Source organism: Pseudorca crassidens, chromosome 16 (assembly GCF_039906515.1).
Source record: "Pseudorca crassidens isolate mPseCra1 chromosome 16, mPseCra1.hap1, whole genome shotgun sequence".
NCBI lineage: Eukaryota > Metazoa > Chordata > Mammalia > Artiodactyla > Delphinidae > Pseudorca > Pseudorca crassidens.
The window spans coordinates 82982620-83002828 of NC_090311.1; the positions used below are offsets into that span (position 1 = coordinate 82982620).

At 47.4% G+C, this 20209-nt stretch overlaps 1 protein-coding gene across 2 annotated transcripts in view; it reads right to left on the minus strand.

Moving 5' to 3' along the window:
* GALNT2 (polypeptide N-acetylgalactosaminyltransferase 2) overlaps positions 1-20209 on the minus strand; it is a 180064-nt gene that overhangs the window by 70595 nt on the left and 89260 nt on the right. For both annotated transcript variants that reach the window (XM_067711127.1, XM_067711128.1), the window contains exon 2: positions 14120-14213. In XM_067711127.1, the coding sequence (XP_067567228.1) occupies positions 14120-14213 (94 nt within the window). The remainder of the gene's footprint in view (positions 1-14119; positions 14214-20209) is intronic.

The following is a 20209-nucleotide window of genomic DNA, read 5'->3' on the forward strand; positions in this document are numbered from 1 at the left end:
TAAAAGGAAAAAAATTCCTCATATTCTTCCTCTAGGAGGTCATAATGCTACACCAAAACAGAGAAGACCAGGGCGAGGCCGGGATTACAGACGAATATATCCATTTCAGTAACAAAGATATGTAAATAATACTTTATTATTTGTCACTGGATAGCTGGTGTGACAGGCTTGTTCACCTGTGAGAAACTGTCTCCTGAAATAAGGGATCCTACACAACTCATTTCTAAGGATGAAAAAATAGAAAATTCAAAGGAGTGATTAAAAGCTAGTTAGAAGAAAATATAAGAAAAAAATCAGACGCTATAGGGTAAATACTCAACTTATTTAAAATTCTTTGTGCTGTCAAAATAACTAAAACCCACCATGGAAGAGTCTGATTTGCATTATGAGATCTACACCTGCCTTGAAATGATGGAATCTTCCTATACATACTTCTTTTTCAAATTTTAAATAGAAACTCCTCTCTCTGCCTCTATGTGTGATAGTGTCTAAACACAATAAATTTAGTTTGTTGTACATGGTTTTTCATCCCAAATATTAATAAAAATATCAGAGTGAACCTACTACGTAGAATTGGGGCTGATACTTGAAAGGCAGGAGGACAGAAAGAGGGCGTCGCTAACCAGCGCCCACAGGACAGGCGCTGCATACAGACCGAACGGAGTACAGCAACACCCTGCAAAGTACATGTGACCACTACTGTTTCCATTGTACTAACTGGGCAAGTGAGACTTGGAAGTTAAACTAAAATGATGGAACCATGGGACTTCCCTTGTGGTCCAGTGGTTAAGACTCCGCACTCCCAACGCAGGGGACCTGGGTTCAATCCCTGGTCAGGGAACTAGATCCCACACGCCGCAGCTGAGAGCCTCAACTAAAAACATCCCTCACGTGGCAACGAAGATCCCGTGTGCCACAAGTAAGACCCGGTGCAGCCAAATAAATATTAAAAAAAAAAAAAAAAAAAGATGGAACCACAAGTCAAACGCACGTCTCTCTCTTCCCAAAGCCGTGTTCCTCCCACTGCGGATGACAACTCACTCTGAAGTGGGTGGGACTGCAACCAAGCACCAAAGAGCAGCGTCACAATGCAGGTCCCACTCCTTCCCCAGCGCACCCGCCCCCCCGCCCCGCCCCGGCCCAGTGCAGTCTGGATGGAGGGCGTGGGGCCTCTCTTCAACGCTGGAGGCAGAAGGCCCCAGGGATGCACGTGTGAAAATCTCCCCACTAAACCCCTCACATGAAGCCAGGCCTTGGTTCCCTTCTACAACAATGCTGCTACCCTGCAACTTCCACTCTCCAGAGTCTCAAATAAAAGGAAAACGAAGAGCGCGTCTTCTGTGGCACCTTTTCAAATATTTGGGCATCACGATCCCACTTCGCCCTTCTCGGCCCGCCGTAAAAACATCCATTTTATTTTAAGTGCTCTCATTGGATGCTGTTTCCAGCCTCCTGCCCATCTGAGTCACCATCATCTGGACCGACTCGAACTTACGAGCATCTCTGAACACCCTGTGGCCAGAACAGAACGAAATATTGGAGGGGTGGGTGACAGCACGGAGGGCACTGGACGCTACCGGAATTGTTCTGGGCCCTATATTTCTACTAACCCAGCTAAAATCATGCTCTTTTAAGAGCTCCACCCGTTTTCCGGCTACCGACCTGATCTAAGTCCTCGGTTTTGCTTTCTTACTCGTTGGAATGGGGGAAGGACAACAGAATACTTGTTTTTTGGAATTTTTAAAATTAATTAATTAATGAATGGCTGCGTTGGGTCTTCGTTGCTGCGCGGGCTTTCTCTAGTTGAGGCGAGCGGGGGCTACTCTTCGTTGTGGTGTGCGGGCTTCCCATTGCGGTGGCTTCTCGTTGCGGAGCACGGGCTCTAGGCACGTGGGCTTCAGTAGTTGCAGCACATGGGCTCAGGAGTTGTGGCTCGCGGGCTTTAGAGCGCAGGCTCAGTAGTTGTGGCACACGGGCTTAGTTGCTCCGTGGCATGTGGGATCTTCCCGGACCAGGGTTCGAACCCATGTCCCCTGCATTAGCGGGCGGATTCTTAACCACTGCGCCACCAGGGAAGTCCTGGAAGATTTGTTTTTAATGTTGGCTATGGTGCAAGGGATTGGTGCCCTTCAGAAGACAACTTGGCAATTAATATAAAAAAATCCTTAAACACATGCGTTGCCATTGACCCTGCAATTTCACTTTTAGGAATTTGTTTCAAGGAAATAATTAGGGACACACAAAGATTTATAAGGCTTACATATAAAGATACTGGCTGGAAACCCTGCATATGTCCTATACTATAGGAAAAGTTCCATAAGCTTATAGTAATGGATACATTGCTGTCATTCAAAATGCAGGAGAGGGCTTCCCTGGTGGCGCAGTGGTTGAGAATCTGCCTGCCGATGCAGGGGACACGGGTTCGAGCCCTGGTCTGGGAAAATCCCACGTGCCGCGGAGCAACTGGGCCCGTGAGCCACAATTACTGAGCCTGCGCGTCTGGAGCCTGTGCTCCACAACAAGAGAGACCGCGATAGTGAGAGGCCCGCGCACGGCGATGAAGAGTGGCTCCCACTTGCCACAATTAGAGAAAGCCCTCGCACAGAAGCGAAGACCCAACATAGCCATAAATAAATAAATAAACAAAATTTTTTTTTAAATGTAGGAGATATTTAAGGACGTGAAAAGGTGTTAATGCCATATTACCCTAAGAAGAAACAGGTAAAGAACAGTGTGGTATCTTAGCTGTAAGAATCCCGATGTAAGCAGCTGGTAGGGGCTGCCTGCAGCCCTTGCCACGCTGCCTCAGGAGGAAGGTGGAGGGGGCGCTCCACGAGACCTGGGGAGAACCCCGAGGTGATACTGCGGGAGAGAGGGGCATGTGTGGGTAGACTTCCCAGTTATGCCCAAGGTCTTTGGCAATGTTACCCATCTAGCAGACGACTTGGATATTTTTTTCTAAGAATCCATGAGAAAACTGAACTTTGAAGGCGGGATAACATGGACGAGCAGACAGAGGGGCCTAAAGGCCCAGGAGCTGACTCAGAGATGGTGTCTAGGACTCGGAGCCTCCGGTGCTGGGGCCGGTGCACCGAGAGGCTGCAGAGACAGCTCACCTCGGACACGGGGGTGAGTGCACCCAGATGCACGCTCAGGACGAGGCCGGAGGAACCGCAGTGGGAGAAGAAGAGTGGTTATTTAGAGGTGATCGAATTATGTGTGAATACTGCTTGCTTTTTTTTTTGTTGTTGTTAATTTATTTTTTTGGCTGCATTGGGTCTTCGTGGCTGCGCGTGGGCTTCCTCTAGTTGTGGCGAGTGGGGACTACTCTTCATCGCGGTGCACGCGCTTCTCATTGGGGTAGCTTCTTGTTGAGGAGCGTGGGCTCTAGGTGCGTGGGCTTTGGTAGTTGTGGCATGCAGGCTCAGCAGTTGTGGCTTGTGGGCTGTAGGCACACAGGCTTCAGTAGTTGTGGCTCGCGGGCTCTAGAGCGCAGGCTCCGTAATTGTGGTGCATGGGCTTAGTTGCTCCGCAGCATGTGGGATCTTCCCGGACCAGGGCTCGAACCCATGTCCCCAGCATTGGCAGGTGGATTCTTAACCACTGTGCCACCAGGGAAGTCCACTGCTTGCTTTTGCGATGTTTCTCTCGGGATACTCAGAGGTACTTCTTTTCCTGGCAAGGACACTGTGCAGACCCCGGGGCCTCAGGCCCGGGTCGCAGGAGCTGTGTGGTGTTAGCTGCCCTGCCGCCCCCGGGTGTCGCACGTGCTACCGAGGAGGATGCGCTCACAGTGTCCAGGTGCAGGGGCGAAATGGAAGAGTGTTCAACCTTGAGAAGGAAGGAGACACTGACACACGCTACCTACCACACGGAGGAACCCTGAGGACGCTGCACCAATGGAAAGAAGCCAGTCACAGGAGAACAAATACCGTGTGACTCTCCTGTATGCAAGGTGCCTGGAGGAGAACGGGGAAGTAGATGGTGGGCCAGGGGCTGGGGAGGGGAACGGGGAGTCAGTGTTTAATGGCGACAGAGTCTCAGTTTGGCAAGATGAGAAAGTTCTGGAGAGGGATGACGGTGATGGTTGCAAGACAAGGTGAACGCACTTAATGCCACTGAACTGTGCACTTTGGTAAATTTTATGTTATATATATTTTACCATAATTTTTAAAAAGCACAATGCTGCAACCCACAAAACCTCTCAGAATGTAACAGGGAAGAGCTAAATGGGACTCCACATTATCTGTTTCTTTGACTTTAACCTCTGCTTTTTGTTGCTTTCGTTATTATAATCATACACAATGGCCTGCCTCAGGGAACCCTGTGCACCAGTGGATGGCTGCAAGGAAAAAGAAACTAACACATCCCCTCTCGGAGGCTGGCCATTCCAGGAGACGTTCTGCAAGATCGATGGCCCTTTTACTTTACTTCCTCATCCCCTCCCCCCTTCTCTGTTCTCTACCTCAGTACCTTGTCTCTGATTCACTGGCGAGCAGAGGGAGCTTGCACTTGGTAACAAGAAGGGCGAGAGGTCAGGGGAGCACCGCCCCCCCCACAACCCTGCAGCGTTAGTATTGGAAAACCTGTCTGAGAAAATGTACAGTGGAAATTCTGGCCAATTGTATTCAAGGTCTTCTAACTAATCTGAAACATCACTGGTTCAGGTCAAGTTTATCATACGGGCTGCATACACACACGGGTGGCTCACCTCGCCTCTCTTCCAACAGCTGGGAAGCAGAAGAGTTAAGTGTGGTGAGCATCAGAGGCAACTCACAGCCGGGATTGAAGACCTGTTCCACACTTCGCCATTCCCATTTCATTCACCTTTACATGAACGTGAGCAATTTCTGTTTTGAGACATCGACTGTCATGGGTGATGCAGCAGCAGCGGGTGGGAGAGGGGCGGGGTGAAGACGAGCCAAGGATGGAAGGGACCTCCCGGAGACCCCAAACCTAATCACGACTCTCCTTCCTCAACGCTCTCCCTACCTGCTCTCTCAGGCTCACCCCCTCACACGAGGTTCCCAATGAACATGACGAGAATGACCCTGAGGTTTCATAAAGGCCAGAAGAAAATCTGCTCTCAAAGGCCACGTCTTCTAAGGATGGGAGCTCCCTGGCTCCCTCCACCCACAGCCGTCCTCAAAGCCAGACCTCGGCCCTTCAACCCCTGGCTGGCCTGTTCCTTCACCGGTCCTTCTGCGTCACCACTACCCTGCCAACTGGTCTCACCAGTCAGATCAGAGATGCTGCGGAGACAAGAGGAGAGGATACAGGAGGGAGAATTACGAGGAGAAACTGATTTTCAGACCCAAGAGCATTTTTCTGCACCCAGGAAAAAAAAGATAAAACTCATCTCCATCCGATAGATTGTCAAAAATAAAAAACTGACAAATAAATACTCTATTTGAAACAACACTTTAAAAATCAGCATTGAAAAAAAAATTCAATGGTTCAGGCTAGAAAACATGATGCTGAGTTAGAAACAATAATCACGGAATCTAAGGGCACACATCCTCCACCCTGGACCTGCAATGTGGAGCAAATGCTTTTCGCTCATAGGGTGAGTGGTTAAAAAAGGTTGGAGGCCACTGCCTGGGGGCGTTACTGCGCTCTTACATCAGGCTCTCCATCTGCCAGTGGATTTCCTGCCCACGCTGGACTGAGTGCTGCCTCCTCCCATCCATCCATCTACACATACCAGATACCCAACACCTAGAACACAGGAAGCCGCTGAGTTCCTGAACAGCCTACTCACAGAGTGGAAAGTGCTGTGACCATGGTTCCTTGCAGACCACAGAATTCTGGCTGTGCCCAGGATTCTTGGGGAAAATGTATTTCTTAACCACAACAAAATAGTTTCTAAAGGAAAAAAAAACATGTGTATGATGGCTGAGTAAGAAAAAAAGTTTCAACAAAAAAAAGAAGATAAAGTCCTTCAAAGGCAAAATAAAAGGACATGGTGCATTCATCAAAGGTTATTAGTAATAACGTAAAAAAGAGGAAAACCAGCGGCTTCCCTGGTGGCGCAGTGGTTGAGAGTCCACCTGCCGATGCAGGGGACACGGGTTCGAGCCCCGGTCCGGGAAGATCCCACATGCCGCGTAATGGCTGGGCCCGTGAGCCATGGCCGCTGAGCCTGCGCGTCCGGAGCCTGTGCTCCGCAACGGGAGAGGCCACAACAGTGAGAGGCCCGCGTACCGCAAAAAAAAAAAAAGAGGAAAACCAGTACATTCCTATGCCTTTGAAGATAGGGAAATCAACTGTATAACAGTTAAGGACATGAAAGCCCGGGTCAATGCCACATTGATTTTAACTATGGGGTCTGACTCTAAGTGGTCACGTCTAGGACATGCCCTGAACATGACTTCTCCCCCACTCCCCACATATGCCTTAAAATTCAAGAGAACACTTGGCTTTGCTAATAGGAGACAACCCACAGGAAATCTCTCATTAATCCACACAGCAGAAGTACATCCTATTATTATAATAAAGAAATGCTTAAGAGCTAACTCTTCCATGCAGATACGCTCTCCACTGCACGGGTAATGCCTATCACACAGGAAGGGACTGTGGCTCAGGGCTTCGGAGTCGGGGGGGAAGGAGGCAGCAGACCTAATGGAGACATCTAACGTACACACATGCCCCCAAGTCTAGTGCAGCTGGGACATGTGGAGGGTGTAACACAGGAGGGTCTGGACTCCCTGGGCTGACGCCGTCCCTCCCCAAAAAGAAACGCTAACAATCAAATTCTCTGTCACCATCAAAGCAAAATTTCATGAACTAACTTCCTGGTTCCAGTCCTGCATGTAAAGAGTCTGGACGTCATCACTCCATTCCAACAAATAAAAAGCTGAACAGGCTGAAAAGTCAAGTCCTCGTAGATTCCTCGGAGAAGTGAGCTCACAGGGCAAACCGCTGCTCCCAGAACTGGGGAGACCAGCAGGTGAATACAGAGGGTCAAAATTTCCAGGGCAGCAAGTTCTGCAGGAGGTAGAGCCAGGGAGGGACCCGAGCAGCAGAATGAAACACCAGAGGCTCACTGTGGGTGAGCCTGACGGGTAAGAACTCCGGCGGGGGAGGCCCAGGGACCCCACAGTTCCGTGACTTTCACCCCTTCAGGCATCCAGTGGCAGGGGGAAGGAGCCGTTCTGAAATAGTGGAAGCACTCCGTTGTTAACAAAGCCAGCCCTCAAGAGAGCTAATCAACCCGGAGGAAGGGGAATGCTCAGCTCCGGGGGACTCTAACCATCCTGTCCCACCTGAGTGGCAGGACAGCTGAGAAGCGGTTGTGAAGCTGACACCTGGGGCGCAGGTTCACTAGGAGACTGACACCTGCCACATAAGGACAGCACGCCTCCCCTCCCCGACAGCTTATCAGCACATCACCAAAGGCCTGGTTACTGGGGTTCTTTTTACCTAGGACATCGTATCTGGGTTCCTAAGAAAAAAATTCCAAGGCACACTAAAAGGCAAAAAGCATAGTGTGAAGAGACAAGCCAGCACCAAAACCAGACTGAGATATGGCAGGATGTTGGAATTATCAGACCAGGAATTTAAAGCAACTATGATTACTACGTTAAGAGCCCTAATGAAAAAAGTAGACAACATGGAAGGACAAACGAATACTGTAAGCAAAGAGATGAAAATTCTAAGGAAGAATTATAAAAAAATGCTAGAGGTTAAAAACACTAACAGAAATGAAGAATGAGTTTGAGGGGCTCATTGGGAGACTGGCCATGGCTGATGTGAGAAGCTCATGGCTTGAGGCTATGACAATAGAAACTTCCCAAATAAAAAGCAAAGATTAAAGATTGAAAAAAAAAAAAAGCCCAAAACAAAACAAAACAGAATACTTAAGAACTGTGGGACAACTACAAAAGGCGAAACATGTGTAATGGGAATACCAGGAGAAGAGAGAAAGGAATAGAAATATTTGCAGTGATAATAACTGAGAATTTCCTCAAGTTAATGTCAGACACGAAACCACAGATCCAGGAAGCTCAGAGAACACCATGCAGGCTAAATACGAAAAAAACTACACCTAGGCACAGCATATTCAAACTGTAGAAAATTAATGATAAAGAAAAAAAAATCTTGAAAGAAGACAGAGGGGAAAAATACCGCTTTAGAGAAACAAAGGTATGAATTATATCCAACTCCTCATAAACAATGCAAGCAAGAAGAGAATGCAATGAAATAACTCAAGGGTTGAGAGAAAAATTCAGCAACCTAGAATTCTGGACCCTGTGAAATTAATCTCTAAGAGTGAAGGAGAAATAAGGACTTTCTAAAAATTGAGGGAATCTGTTGCCAGTAGATCTGCCTTGCAAGAAATGTTAAAAGAGGCTCTTCAGAGAGGAAACTGATTTAGGTCAGAAATGCAGCTCTCCATAAAGAAAGGAAGAGACTCAGAGAAGGAATAAGTGAAAGTAAAATTACATTTGTAATTTTTCTTATTTTTTTTAATAAATTTATTTTATTTATTTATCTTTGGCTGTGTTGGGTCTTTGTTGCTGCGTGCAGGCTTTCTCTAGCTGTGGCGAGCGGGGGCTACTCTTCATTGTGGTACACGGGCTTCTCATTGTGGTGGCTTCTCTTGTTGCAGAGCACAAGCTCTAGGCGCGCAGGCTTTAGTAGTTGTGGCACACAGCCTTAGTTGCTCCACAGCAAGTGGGATCTTCCCGGACCAGGGCTCGAACCCGTGTTCCCTGCATTGACAGGCGGATTCTTAACCACTGCGCCACCAGGGAAGTCCCATTTTTCTTATTCTTAATTGATCTAACAGATAACAGTTTGCTCAAAATAATAATAGCAACTGTGTATTTGATTCTGTATGCTTATACATGTTTATATATATGAATGGCGTATGGAATGAATGACAGCAATGATACAAAGAATGGGAGGGAGAGATTCATAATATTTTGCTGTAATACACTTGTGCTAACTTTGAAGCAGGACAGTGTTGTCTGAAGTTAGACTTTGATTAGCTGTAAAAAAAAAAAAAAAAAAAAAAGGTAAAAAAGGGAGAAAATGGAATCATATAAAATGTTCAATTAAAACTACCAAAGGCAGGGACTTCCCTGGTGGCGCAGTGGTTAAGAATCCGCCTGCCAATGCAGGGGACATGGGTTTGATCCCTGGTCCGGGAAGATCCCACGTGCCGCAGAACAACTAAGCCCGGGCGCCACAACGACTGAGCGTGCGCATTAGAGCCCATGAGCCACAACTACTGAAGCCCACAAGCCTGTGCTCCTCAACAAGAGAAGCCACCGCAATGAGAAGCCCAGGCACCACAATGAAAAGTAGCTCCCACTCGCCGCAACTAGAGGAAGCCCACGTGCAGCAACGCAGACCCAATGCAGCCATAAATAAGTAAATAAAATTTATATTAAAAAAAAATTTTAGGGCTTCCCTGGTGGCGCAGTGGTTGGGAGTCCGCCTGCCGATGTAGGGGACACGGGTTCGTGCCCCGGTCCGGGAAGATCCCACATGCCGCAGAGCGGCTGGGCCCGTGAGCCATGGCCGCTGAGCCTGCGCATCCGGAGCCTGTGCTCCGCAATGGGAGAGGCCACAACAGTGAGAGGCCCACGTACCGCAAAAAAAAGAAAAAAAAAAAAACTATAAAAGGCAGAAAAAGAGTGGAAGAAAAAAGAACATAGAACAAGGGCAAGGAATAGAAAAGAATAACAAATATGGTAGACATTAATACAACTATATTAATAATCACTTTACATTGTCAATGGTCTAAATACACCAATTAAAAGACAGAGGTTGTCAGAATGGATCAAAAAACAAGACCCAACTAACTACATGCTGTCTACAAGAAATCCACTTTAAATATAAAGACACACATAGACGAAAAGTAAAGGGATGGCAAAGAGATACCATTCTAATAGCAATCAAAAGATGGCAGAAGGAACCATATTAGCTTCAGACAGAACAAACTTCACAACAAGGAAAGTTACCAGGAATAAAGGAGGGCAATACGTAATGACAAACAGGTCAGTTTGCCAAGATGACATAACAATCTTTAATGTGTATGTGCCTAACAAGAGCATTAAAACACACGAGATAAAAACTTAGAAACCTGCAAGGCAGAACAGATGAAGCCACTATCATAGCTGGAGACATCTCTCTCAGGAAGGGACAGATCCAGCAGGCAGAAAATCAGTAAGGACACAGGTGAACTCAACACCACCATCATCCAACTGGTGATAAACTGACATCTATAGACTACTTCATCCAACAGCAGAATACATTCTTCCAAGCTCACATGGAACAGTCACCAAGACAGACCACATCCTGGGCCATAAAACACACCTGAACACATGTAAAAGAACACAAATCATATAATATCTGCTTTAAGACCACAGTGGAACTAAAAATCAATATTGGAAAACCTCAAATTACTTAGACATTCAACAACATACTTATAAAGAATGCACAGGTTAAGAACAAATCTTAAAGAAATTAAAAATATTTTGAACCAAATAAGAATGAAAATACAACTTATCAAAATTTGTGTAATGTAGTGAAATCAGTGCTTGGCAGGAAACTGACAGCACTGAATACAATATGGAAAAGAAGAAAGACTTGAAATCAATCATCTAAGCTTCTACCTCAGAAAACTAGAAAAAGAAGAGCAGAATAAACCCTAAGTAAACAAAAGAAAATAAATAATAAAAATTACAAATCTAAGAAATAGGAAAAAACCCTGAAAACTGGTTCTTTGAAAAGATTAATAAAATCAATAAGCCTCTAGCCAGGCTAACTATGAGAAAAAGATAGAAGACACAAGTTACAATATCAGAAATGAAAGAGGGGACATTAATACAGATCCCATGGACTTTAAAAGGAGAACAAAGGAATACTATGAACACCTCTACGCCTGCAAATTTGATAACCTAGATGAATGGACCAATTTCTTGAAACACATCTCCATAACTAGGACAGGAAAAAATAGACAATTTCAACAGGGCTATATTTATTTTAAAAATTGAATCAACAATTATTAACCTCCACAAACAAACAGCACCGGGCCCAGCTGAGTTCCTTGGTGAATCCTACCGAACACTTAAGGAAGAAATTATACTAATTCTCTACAATCTCTTCCAGAAGATAGAAGCAGAGGGAACACTTCCTACCTTATCCTATTAGGCCAGCATTACCCTAATAACAAAACCAGACAAGAAAAGAAAACTATAAACCAACACCTCTTGTGAATATAGATGTAAAAATCCTCAAGAAAATACTGGCAAATTGAATCCAACAATGAAAAAGGACTGTACACCATGACCAAGTAGGATTTATCCCAGGTATGAAAGTCTGGTTCAATATGAAAATTAATTAATGTAATCTACCACATTAAGAAGTTAAAGAAGGAAAGTCACATGATCATATTAATAGATGCAGAAAAAGCATCTGACAAAATTCAACACTCATTTATGAATAAAAACTCTCAGCAAACTAGGAATAGAGGGGAAACATCCTCAACTTGATAAAGAGCATCTAAAAATACCCCTTCAGCTAACACCATATTTAATGGTGAGAAACTAAAAGCTTTCCTGTTAAGATCAGGAACAAGGCAAGGATGTCCTCCCTCATCTCTCCTTTTCAACATCATACTAGAAGTCCTAGCTAATGCAGTAAGACAAGAAAAGGGAACGAAAGATATAATATAGATTGCGAAGGAAGAGACAAAACTGTCTTTGTTTGCAGGTGACATGACTGTCTAGGTAGAAAATCTGAAAGAATCAACAAACAAAAATATTCCTGGAACCGATAAGTAATTATAGCAATGCCTGTTATAATTGGAGGGTACAAGTTATACAAAAGTCAATTGCTTTCCTATATATGAAGAATGAACAAGTGGAATTTAAAATTAAAAGCACAATACCATTTACATTAGCATCCCCCAAATCAAAATACTTTGGTACAAGTCTAACAAAATTGGCACAAAATGTATATGACCAAAACCATAAAACTCTGATGAAACAATTTAAAAAGAACTAAATAAATGGAGAGATATTCCATGTTCATGGATAGGAAGACTCAATATTGTCAAGGTCAGTTCTTACTAACTTCATCTGTAGATTCAACACAATCCAAATCAAAATCTCAGCAAGCTATATTCTATGGGTATCAACAAACTAATTCCAAAGTTTACATGAAAAGGCAAAACAAACAGCCAAACAAAAAAAACCCAGAAAAGCCAACACAATACTGAAGGGAAAGAGCAAGGTTGGAGGACTGACATTACTCAACAACTTCAAGATCAAATATAAATCTAAAGTAATCAAGACAACATAGTACTGGGGAAAGAACAGACAAATAAGTCTATGGAAGAGAAAACAGAGCCCAGAAATAGACCCACATAAATATAGTCAACTGACTTTTGACAAAGGAGCAACGGCAACACAATGAAACAACCATGGCCTTTTCAACAATAATACTGGAACAACTGGATACCCGCATGCAAGAAAAAAAAAAATCTAGACACAGACCTTACAACCAAATGGATCACAGACATAAATATGAAACACAAAATGATAAAACTCCTAGAAGACAACATAGGAAAAAAATCTAGGTAACCTTGGGTATAGCGATGACTTTTTAGATACATCGAAGGTATAATCTACGAAAGAACTCATAAAGCTAAACTTCATTAAATTAAAACTTTCTGCTCTGGGAAGGACACTGTCAAGAGAATAAGAAGACAGGCCACAGACTGAGGGAAAATATTTGCAATCACACATCTGATAAAGGACTATTATCCAAAATACTCAAAGAACTCTTAAAAGTCAACAATAAGAAAAGGAGCGACCTGATTAAAATGTGGGCAGAAGACCTGAACGGACACTTGCACAAAGTTTTACAGATTAGGGAACTGCAAATTAAAACATCAATAAGCTACCACTTCAAACTATCAGAAGGGCCACAATAAAAAAAAAAAAACCGTGACAACACCAATTGCTGGTGAGGGTGTGCAGCAAAACGAACTCTAATTCATTGCTGGTGGGAGCGCACAATGGTGCAGCCACTTTGGAAGATAGTTTGGCGATTTCTTATAAACATAAATGTATTCCTACCATATGATCCAGCAGTGGCACTCCTTGAATTTACCCAAATGAATTGAAAACTTAGGTCCACATAAGAAAACTGCACACAGATGTTTACAGCAGCTTTATTCATAACTGCCAAAACTTGGAAGCAACCAAGATGTCCTCTGGAGGTGAATGGATAAATAAATTGTGATATATCCAGACAACAGAATACAATTCAGCGATAAAAACAAAAGTGCTACCAAGCCGTGAAAAGACATAGATTAACGTTCAATGCATGTTACTAAGTGGAAGAAGCCAGTCTGAAAAGGCTACGTCTGATCTGATTCCAACTATGTGACATTTTGGAAAAGGCAAAAACCAGGGAGACAGTAAAAGGATCGGTGGTTGCCAGGGATTGGGGGAAGAAGGGATAATAGGCAGAGCACATAGGATTTTTAGGTCAGTGAAACTACTCTGTAGGATACCGCAGTGGTGAATTCATGTCACTGAATATACACCACCATGAGTGAGTCCTAACGTAAACTATGGACACTGGGGTGATGACGAGGCATCAGTGTTGGTTCACTGATTATAACAAATGTCCCATCTCGTGGGGGATGTTGATAGTGGCGGAGTCTGTGCGGGGGTGGGGTGGGGGTGGGGTGGGGGGTGGGGTGGGGGGTCTATGGAAACCTATGTACTTTCTGCTCAATTTTGCTGCAAACCTAAAACTGCTCTAAAAAAATAAAGTCTGTTAAAAAAACAAAAATCTGTGAACCAATACATCCCATCCTGTAGTTTTTAGTTTATTCTACTGATATTTTTTCTTCCAAGAAATTCTTGTCACCTCCCAGTAAACTCATTTCACCACCCACTAAAGGCCTGAGGGGAGACAGCAAAACATTGCTCTAGGGCAGTGTCTCCAGCTGCCCTAGGAAGTGCATTCCCTACCCCACAGGCGATACACTCCAGATGCCACATTCAGCTCACTCACAGTTAGTGGGCAAGACAGGTCCCCACCACCCACCAGCAGCCCAAGGCTGGCCTGGCCCTGGGAGCTGCTGCAGTACCTGGAGGGAGGGTCTCCATGCTCTGTGCTTTCTCATCCCCGTTGCTGTGATGAAGGTCTTTCTTTTTAATTGGGTCAATGTCATTCCAGTCCTCCTGGGGGAGCAAAGACACCAAGTGAGTCGACAGGTTCCTGGAGCCCACCTTCATTCATCAGGTCAATAAACAATGAATCCTCCCATCCGGAGGACTGCACCCCAGACCTGCTCAGTGGTGGAGACCCAAGGACAGAAGTGACTCTGTCCAAGTTCTTGGCGTGAACTTTCCAAGGAAGGACCTGTGTTTCTCTCTCCATTGTCTATGTGTATCACTTATCTATGGAAAGAAATACTCTGGAAACTCCCTGGGCTTTGAGGATCTGGGAGGGTGGGGAAGGGAGATAGGGAAACTGGATTAAGTAAGAGAATTCAATAGTGGTTAAATCAAAGCCATTAAAATAAGGGTAGCTCTCCAGACGTCTTCTATGGCTTAAGGGCACCTTAGGATCAGAGAGTCTCCCTAAGGGCCATTGAGCCCTGCTCAGAGGTTGTTAAATGATTCCGTTCATCCCACTGAGTAACAGCGGAGGAAGGGCAAAGGATGGCGGAGCTTTTCCTCCGCTCCTCTAGAAGGGCTGCCAGCGGAAAAGAGCTGCAAACTAAGGGCTTCATGTAAAACCAGAAGAAGAGAGACTCTGGTAGAATTTATTCAACTCATCCGCACGAGCAATTTAATCCATCAACATGAATCAAACAACCCCACGACCACAGAGCTAAGTATGTTTTTCAACCACTTGGGATCTGATTTCTGTGAATACAACAAGAAAGGTTTCTGTGTATAACCCAGATAAGAAATACCCCACGGCTAGTAATTTTCCCACACAGACTTCGGTGGGCCAAGCCCTGTCAACTGGCCATTTCCCCAGCAGATGCAATTAGGATGTTGGCGGCCTTAGGTCCCCTCCCTCAGGGGAGACCCAACCAGTTCTGCTCAGCTCTGTTCCACTAACATTCCTCCAACCAGCGTGGGCTGCGTGAGCGCTGGGGGCATTTTGGCTCTTAAGACGTGAAGCGAGGTCTGCAGGAAGCGCTAATTCTCAGGGGCTAGGCCAAATCAGACATCTTTTCCCAAAGGCAACTTGCTCTCCCAATAATCTGCATTTTTACTCAAAAAGTAGAGTAATTAAAGACAAACGGCCTCAGTGTCCTCCTCTGGAGGCCAGCTTTTCCTTCAGTTGCTTCTGAGGTGAAGTGAAGCTGCTTTATCCCCTCAAGGCCACCGTGGGGATGATGGGCGGGGGCACTGGGAGGATGACTCCCTGTAGACACAGTGCGCAGGTCAGCAACGCCCTGCACCTGGGTGGTCCTAGCCCACCCCGGCAACCTGTCACAACGCCTTCTCAGGCTTTCAAGGGGCGCAGGTGCTCCGACTTTTGAAGATCCTAGTCCACACTGTAACAAATGTATTGAAATGCATCTGTATCCCAATTTAAATACTTTTGGCTGTGAAAAAAATGTTTTGAATTGTAATTTGGCTTTTGAGATGACTTGGTCATAAATAAACTTTCAATTTACTATTGGCAAAGATTTCCAGGCAATCTTGGCACCTGCAATGGAGTGAGAGAATCTGACCTACTCTCTGCCTTCACGACATAAAGAAACGTGCGAACACTAAATCCAGCAAGTAATGAAGTTAGCAGAGTCACACTGGGTAGACTTCTAATTAAGCTTATTAATTTTTATTTTGCAGCTTGCTTGTAACATTTTGTGGCTAACAACTTTTTCCCTCAGGCATCTGGCCTACTACACACACTGGCAAATGGATCACACCATTTAACCTTGTACTCGAATAAAATCGAAAGTGAATGAAAAAAAAAAGTGAACACTGCTGGTGTGGCCACCGCGCTGTAATATTCACCAAATCAACGTCTGTAAGTCAATCATCAATGTTTTCTTAGAAAATAAATGTCTCCCTCTTCCCACAAACAAGACTGACCGGTCCATATGTAACACACCCTAACCTGTCTCCCCTCCCCCCCCACTCCCTGGGACAATGAATTGAGCCCACCATAGAACTAAGGCCGAGGATGAGGACCTGCTATATAACGAGGGCACCGCAAGGTCCCAGTGGGCGACATGATGCTATGCGCTATTTATGAACGCCTACTATGCACCAGGCACTGTACAACGATACTTTTTCATCCTGGCAACAAGCCTGCCATTTTATAATTCCTATCTTACAATGGGGGCATAGAAGATCAGAGAGGTTACGCAAATTGTCCAGGTTACACAGTGGGCGAGCAGCTCGAGTTGGCCCTTTATAAATCAGGATGGGAATGGCAGCCCAGGGCTCAGTTTGAACCAAGTTACAAGAGCGAGATTCTCACAATGTCAGAAAAATCCAAGAATACGTTTCTAGGGAGTCATCCACAAAGGACTGTTTTGTTCCGGACTCCAAGTCAAATAGTGCAAATCACCATGTTCACTGCCAATTCCCAGAGTAGGAGGGGGAGGAGGAGGATGAGAGGAGAGGAGGGGAGGGGAGGGGGAGGGGGGAGGAGGAGGAGAGGGGGGAGGAGGGAGGGGAGGAGGAGGGGAGGGGAAGGGGGGCGGAGGGGAGGAAGGGGAGGGGAGGAGGAGAATGCCGGGAGGAGGGAGAGGAGGAGGAGGAGGGGAGATGAGGGGAGGAAGGGGAGGAAGGGGAGGGAGGGGGAGGGGAGGAGGGGGGAGGGGAGGAGGGAGGGGGAGGGGAGGAGGGAGGGGGAGGGGAAGGAGGGAGGGGGAGGGGAAGGAGGGAGGGGAGGGGGAGGGGAGGGGCAGAGGGGAGGAAGGGAGGGGGAGGAGAATGAGGGGAGGGGGAGGAGGGAGGGGAGGAGGAGGGGAGGGGAAGGGGGAGGAGGAGAATGACGGGAGGAGGGAGAGGAGGAGGAGGGGAGATGAGGGGAGGAAGGGGAGGAAGGGGAGGGAGGAGGAGGGGAGGAGGGGGGAGGGGAGGAGGGAGGGGGAGGGGAAGGAGGGAGGGGGAGGGGAAGGAGGGAGGGGGAGGGGAAGGAGGGAGGGCAGGGGGAGGGGAGGGGGCAGAGGGAAGGAAGGGGAGGGGGAGGAGAATGAGGGGAGGGGGAGGAGGGAGGGGAGGAGGAGGGGAGGGGAAGGGGGAGGAGGAGAATGACGGGAGGAGGGAGAGGAGGAGGAGGGGAGATGAGGGGAGGAAGGGGAGGAAGGGGAGGGAGGAGGAGGGGAGGAGGGAGGGGGAGGGGAGGAGGGAGGCGCAGGGGGAGGAGGGGGAACACCTCTGCCGCTAATACAGGGCACTTCCTAGGTGCCCAGCCCCATTCTAGACCCTGCCCACAAGTTCATCCTCCTTAAGGCGCTAGTACTGCCCCATTCTACAGCTGAGGAAGCTGGTGCACCAAACACCGAGTCACACAGAACACACAGTGAGGTTAGAGATGAGCTGCAGGAAATTTAGTGCTGGGGCCTCCAGGGTCTCTATCATCCCAGTGCCCCGCCCTCGGAGAATACAGTTCCCCTCCAGCACCAAGGCAGCCCAAAGTAGAGGAAAACAGTGCATTTCCCAGTCAGAACACGTCAGGTCACTCTAAACTCCTCTAGTTTGGGCCGGCCACCTGATCCACCGGCTGAGACGGTGCCCGCACGACCGCCTGCCACCCGCCTGTCATGCCTGCTCTGCGGGTCACCGCCCCGCGCCTCTGCCGGACGTCAGGGAAGGGCCGAGGGCCCAGGGGACACCCCCGTGGGACAGCATGGCCCGTGCCCGTGTCACCGCCCCTCAGCAGAGAGTCCGGACCGGACCCCACAGGAGAAACAAGGAAACAGAACGACAGGGAGGAGGCGAGACACTCAGAGACTTGAGACTCGTGTTCTGGAAACGTCACTCTGGTCGTGGTGAGGGGGTGATGGAGGGGACAGGAGAGGGGCCGGGAGGCCCGAAGGGCGAGGCAGCCAGGGCGGGGCGGCACAGCTGGCAGGGCGTGACAGTCACCCACAAGAAACGGGGGAAGTCGTTTGCGTGGGGGATGGGTGGCGCCAGGAAGTGAAGACCGGTCTGTTCTAGAAATGCTGGGGTTACCGCGAGATACCAAGAGGCGGAAAAGAGATGGGGACCGGTGACTGGAGCTCTGGAATGGCCCGGAGTGGGGGGGTGGCGGGGGTGACCCGAGTGAGGACAGGGTCCAGGGTGGCAGGAGAGGCCAGCATTTCAGGGACAAGTAGGACCCACGGCACGCTGGGACGAGCCCCGGCCTGGGAGCCAGAGCCTCGGGTTCTGGCCACGGCTCTGCCAGTGACCCTGGGGGGCTGAGCAAGTGGCAGGGACGGGGGCTAAGTGCCTGGAGGTCCCCTCGGAGTCCCAGGGAGCAGCCCCTCGCAGGAGCACCTGATCACTCGTGCTACTTGTAATCCGCTAAGGGTCGGTATCTAGAAGCACTGCAGGTGTCCTTTCAAGGTAGGGGCTCGGGCCCATTTCTTTTGCACCCACGAAAGCGTGGCGGTGGTCTTAGGGTAACTGCTCAGTAATAAATGCCGCTGAAGAAAACCCTCGTCCTATTTACTCAGATCGATTTAACGGGCTTTGCTCACTTTGCAGTGGAAGCTTTTCATTATAACCATCCCCCTCCCATACATTTGCATACGTTATAAGACTAATTTACACCAGTGGAGGCTCCGTTTACAAATGGAAATGCACCGAATACAAACATGGGGAGAGGCTCTCTCGCCCAGTACCTGCTGGTATCCAGGACGCGCCACAGCTGAGCTGTTGGTTTTCTCCGTGTTCAGAGACTCAGGGACAGACAGGTCCTCTTTTTAGTGACAACCATAAACTGCTGGGATCAGAGGAGTAATGATGTGGTCTGATGCTGGGTCAACAGTTGCAGAGAATTCAAAGCCTGTGATCTGATCCGTAAGCCTGCTATTATTTCCCAGGATGCAGACCCATCTCTGCTTTGCTTCTCCCGCCCTCAGAGGGATGCTGATACTATGAATACGTAATGACTCACCCACACGCAGAAGATGCTGCAGACAAATGCAGACCAGGGAAGGCTCGCTGGTTCTCACTGAAAACTGAACTCTGTCAGGAAGTGCAACCAAGAACTAGGATTCTCTACCGACCAGACTGAGACGACTCCGCTGCTCGCCTACCCGACTTTACAGCCTTGGCTGCTACGTCCACATGCAGCCTCCGGAAAGACCCAGAGAGCCTCGGCTAGCGCACTGAGACCCTCTCTTCCTTGTTAGATGGCATTTGGGCCAGATGCTGCAAACGCCAATTCCCCCTACTCACTAACTTACCTAGCTGGTAGTTATTAGATATTCGAATTTGATTAGTTTTCAGTCCAAGAGCCCAAGGCATGCATTATTCTTACAGATGCATACAACAGAAACAGTCTATTACCTGAGGCACAAGAGGAATTAAATCAGGCCATGAGTGAGACCAAATGAAAATAAACGACTGAGGAACGCCTCTTTATCTACCATAAGTAAAGGGCTCGGCCGACAAAATCCACCCTATTTCTAAGTAGGTAAAGCAGCAACGACTTTTAACAAAATGACGTTATTTTCAGAAACAGTAAATCCGATAGGTTGGTTTCTTGAACGGTTATGAAAAGTGTAAATATAGGTTTAGTTATTAAAATGGTTTTCTCCACTCTATTCCCAATGTGATCCTGTCTCTGTTTCAAAATAAGAGGAAAAAGGGACTTCCCTGGTGGCGCAGTGGTTAAGAATCCGCCTGCCAATGCAGGGGACACAGGTTCGAGTCCCGGTCTGGGAAGATCCCACATGCCATGGAGCAACTAAGCCCGTGCGCCACAACTACTGAGCCCGACTGCCACAACTACTGAGCCTGTGCTCTAGAGCCCGTGAGCCCCAACTATTGAAGCCCGTGTGCCACAGCTACTGAGGCCGTGTGCCACAGCTACTGAAGCCCGTGAGCCACAACTACTGAAGCCCGCGAGCCACAACTGCTGATCCTGTGCACCGCCAACGGAGGAGTAGCCCCCGCTCGCTGCAACTAGAGAAAGCCCGCGCGGAGCAACGAAGACCCAACGCAGCCAAAAAAAAAAAAAAAAAGAGGAAATAAATAAACCATGCACT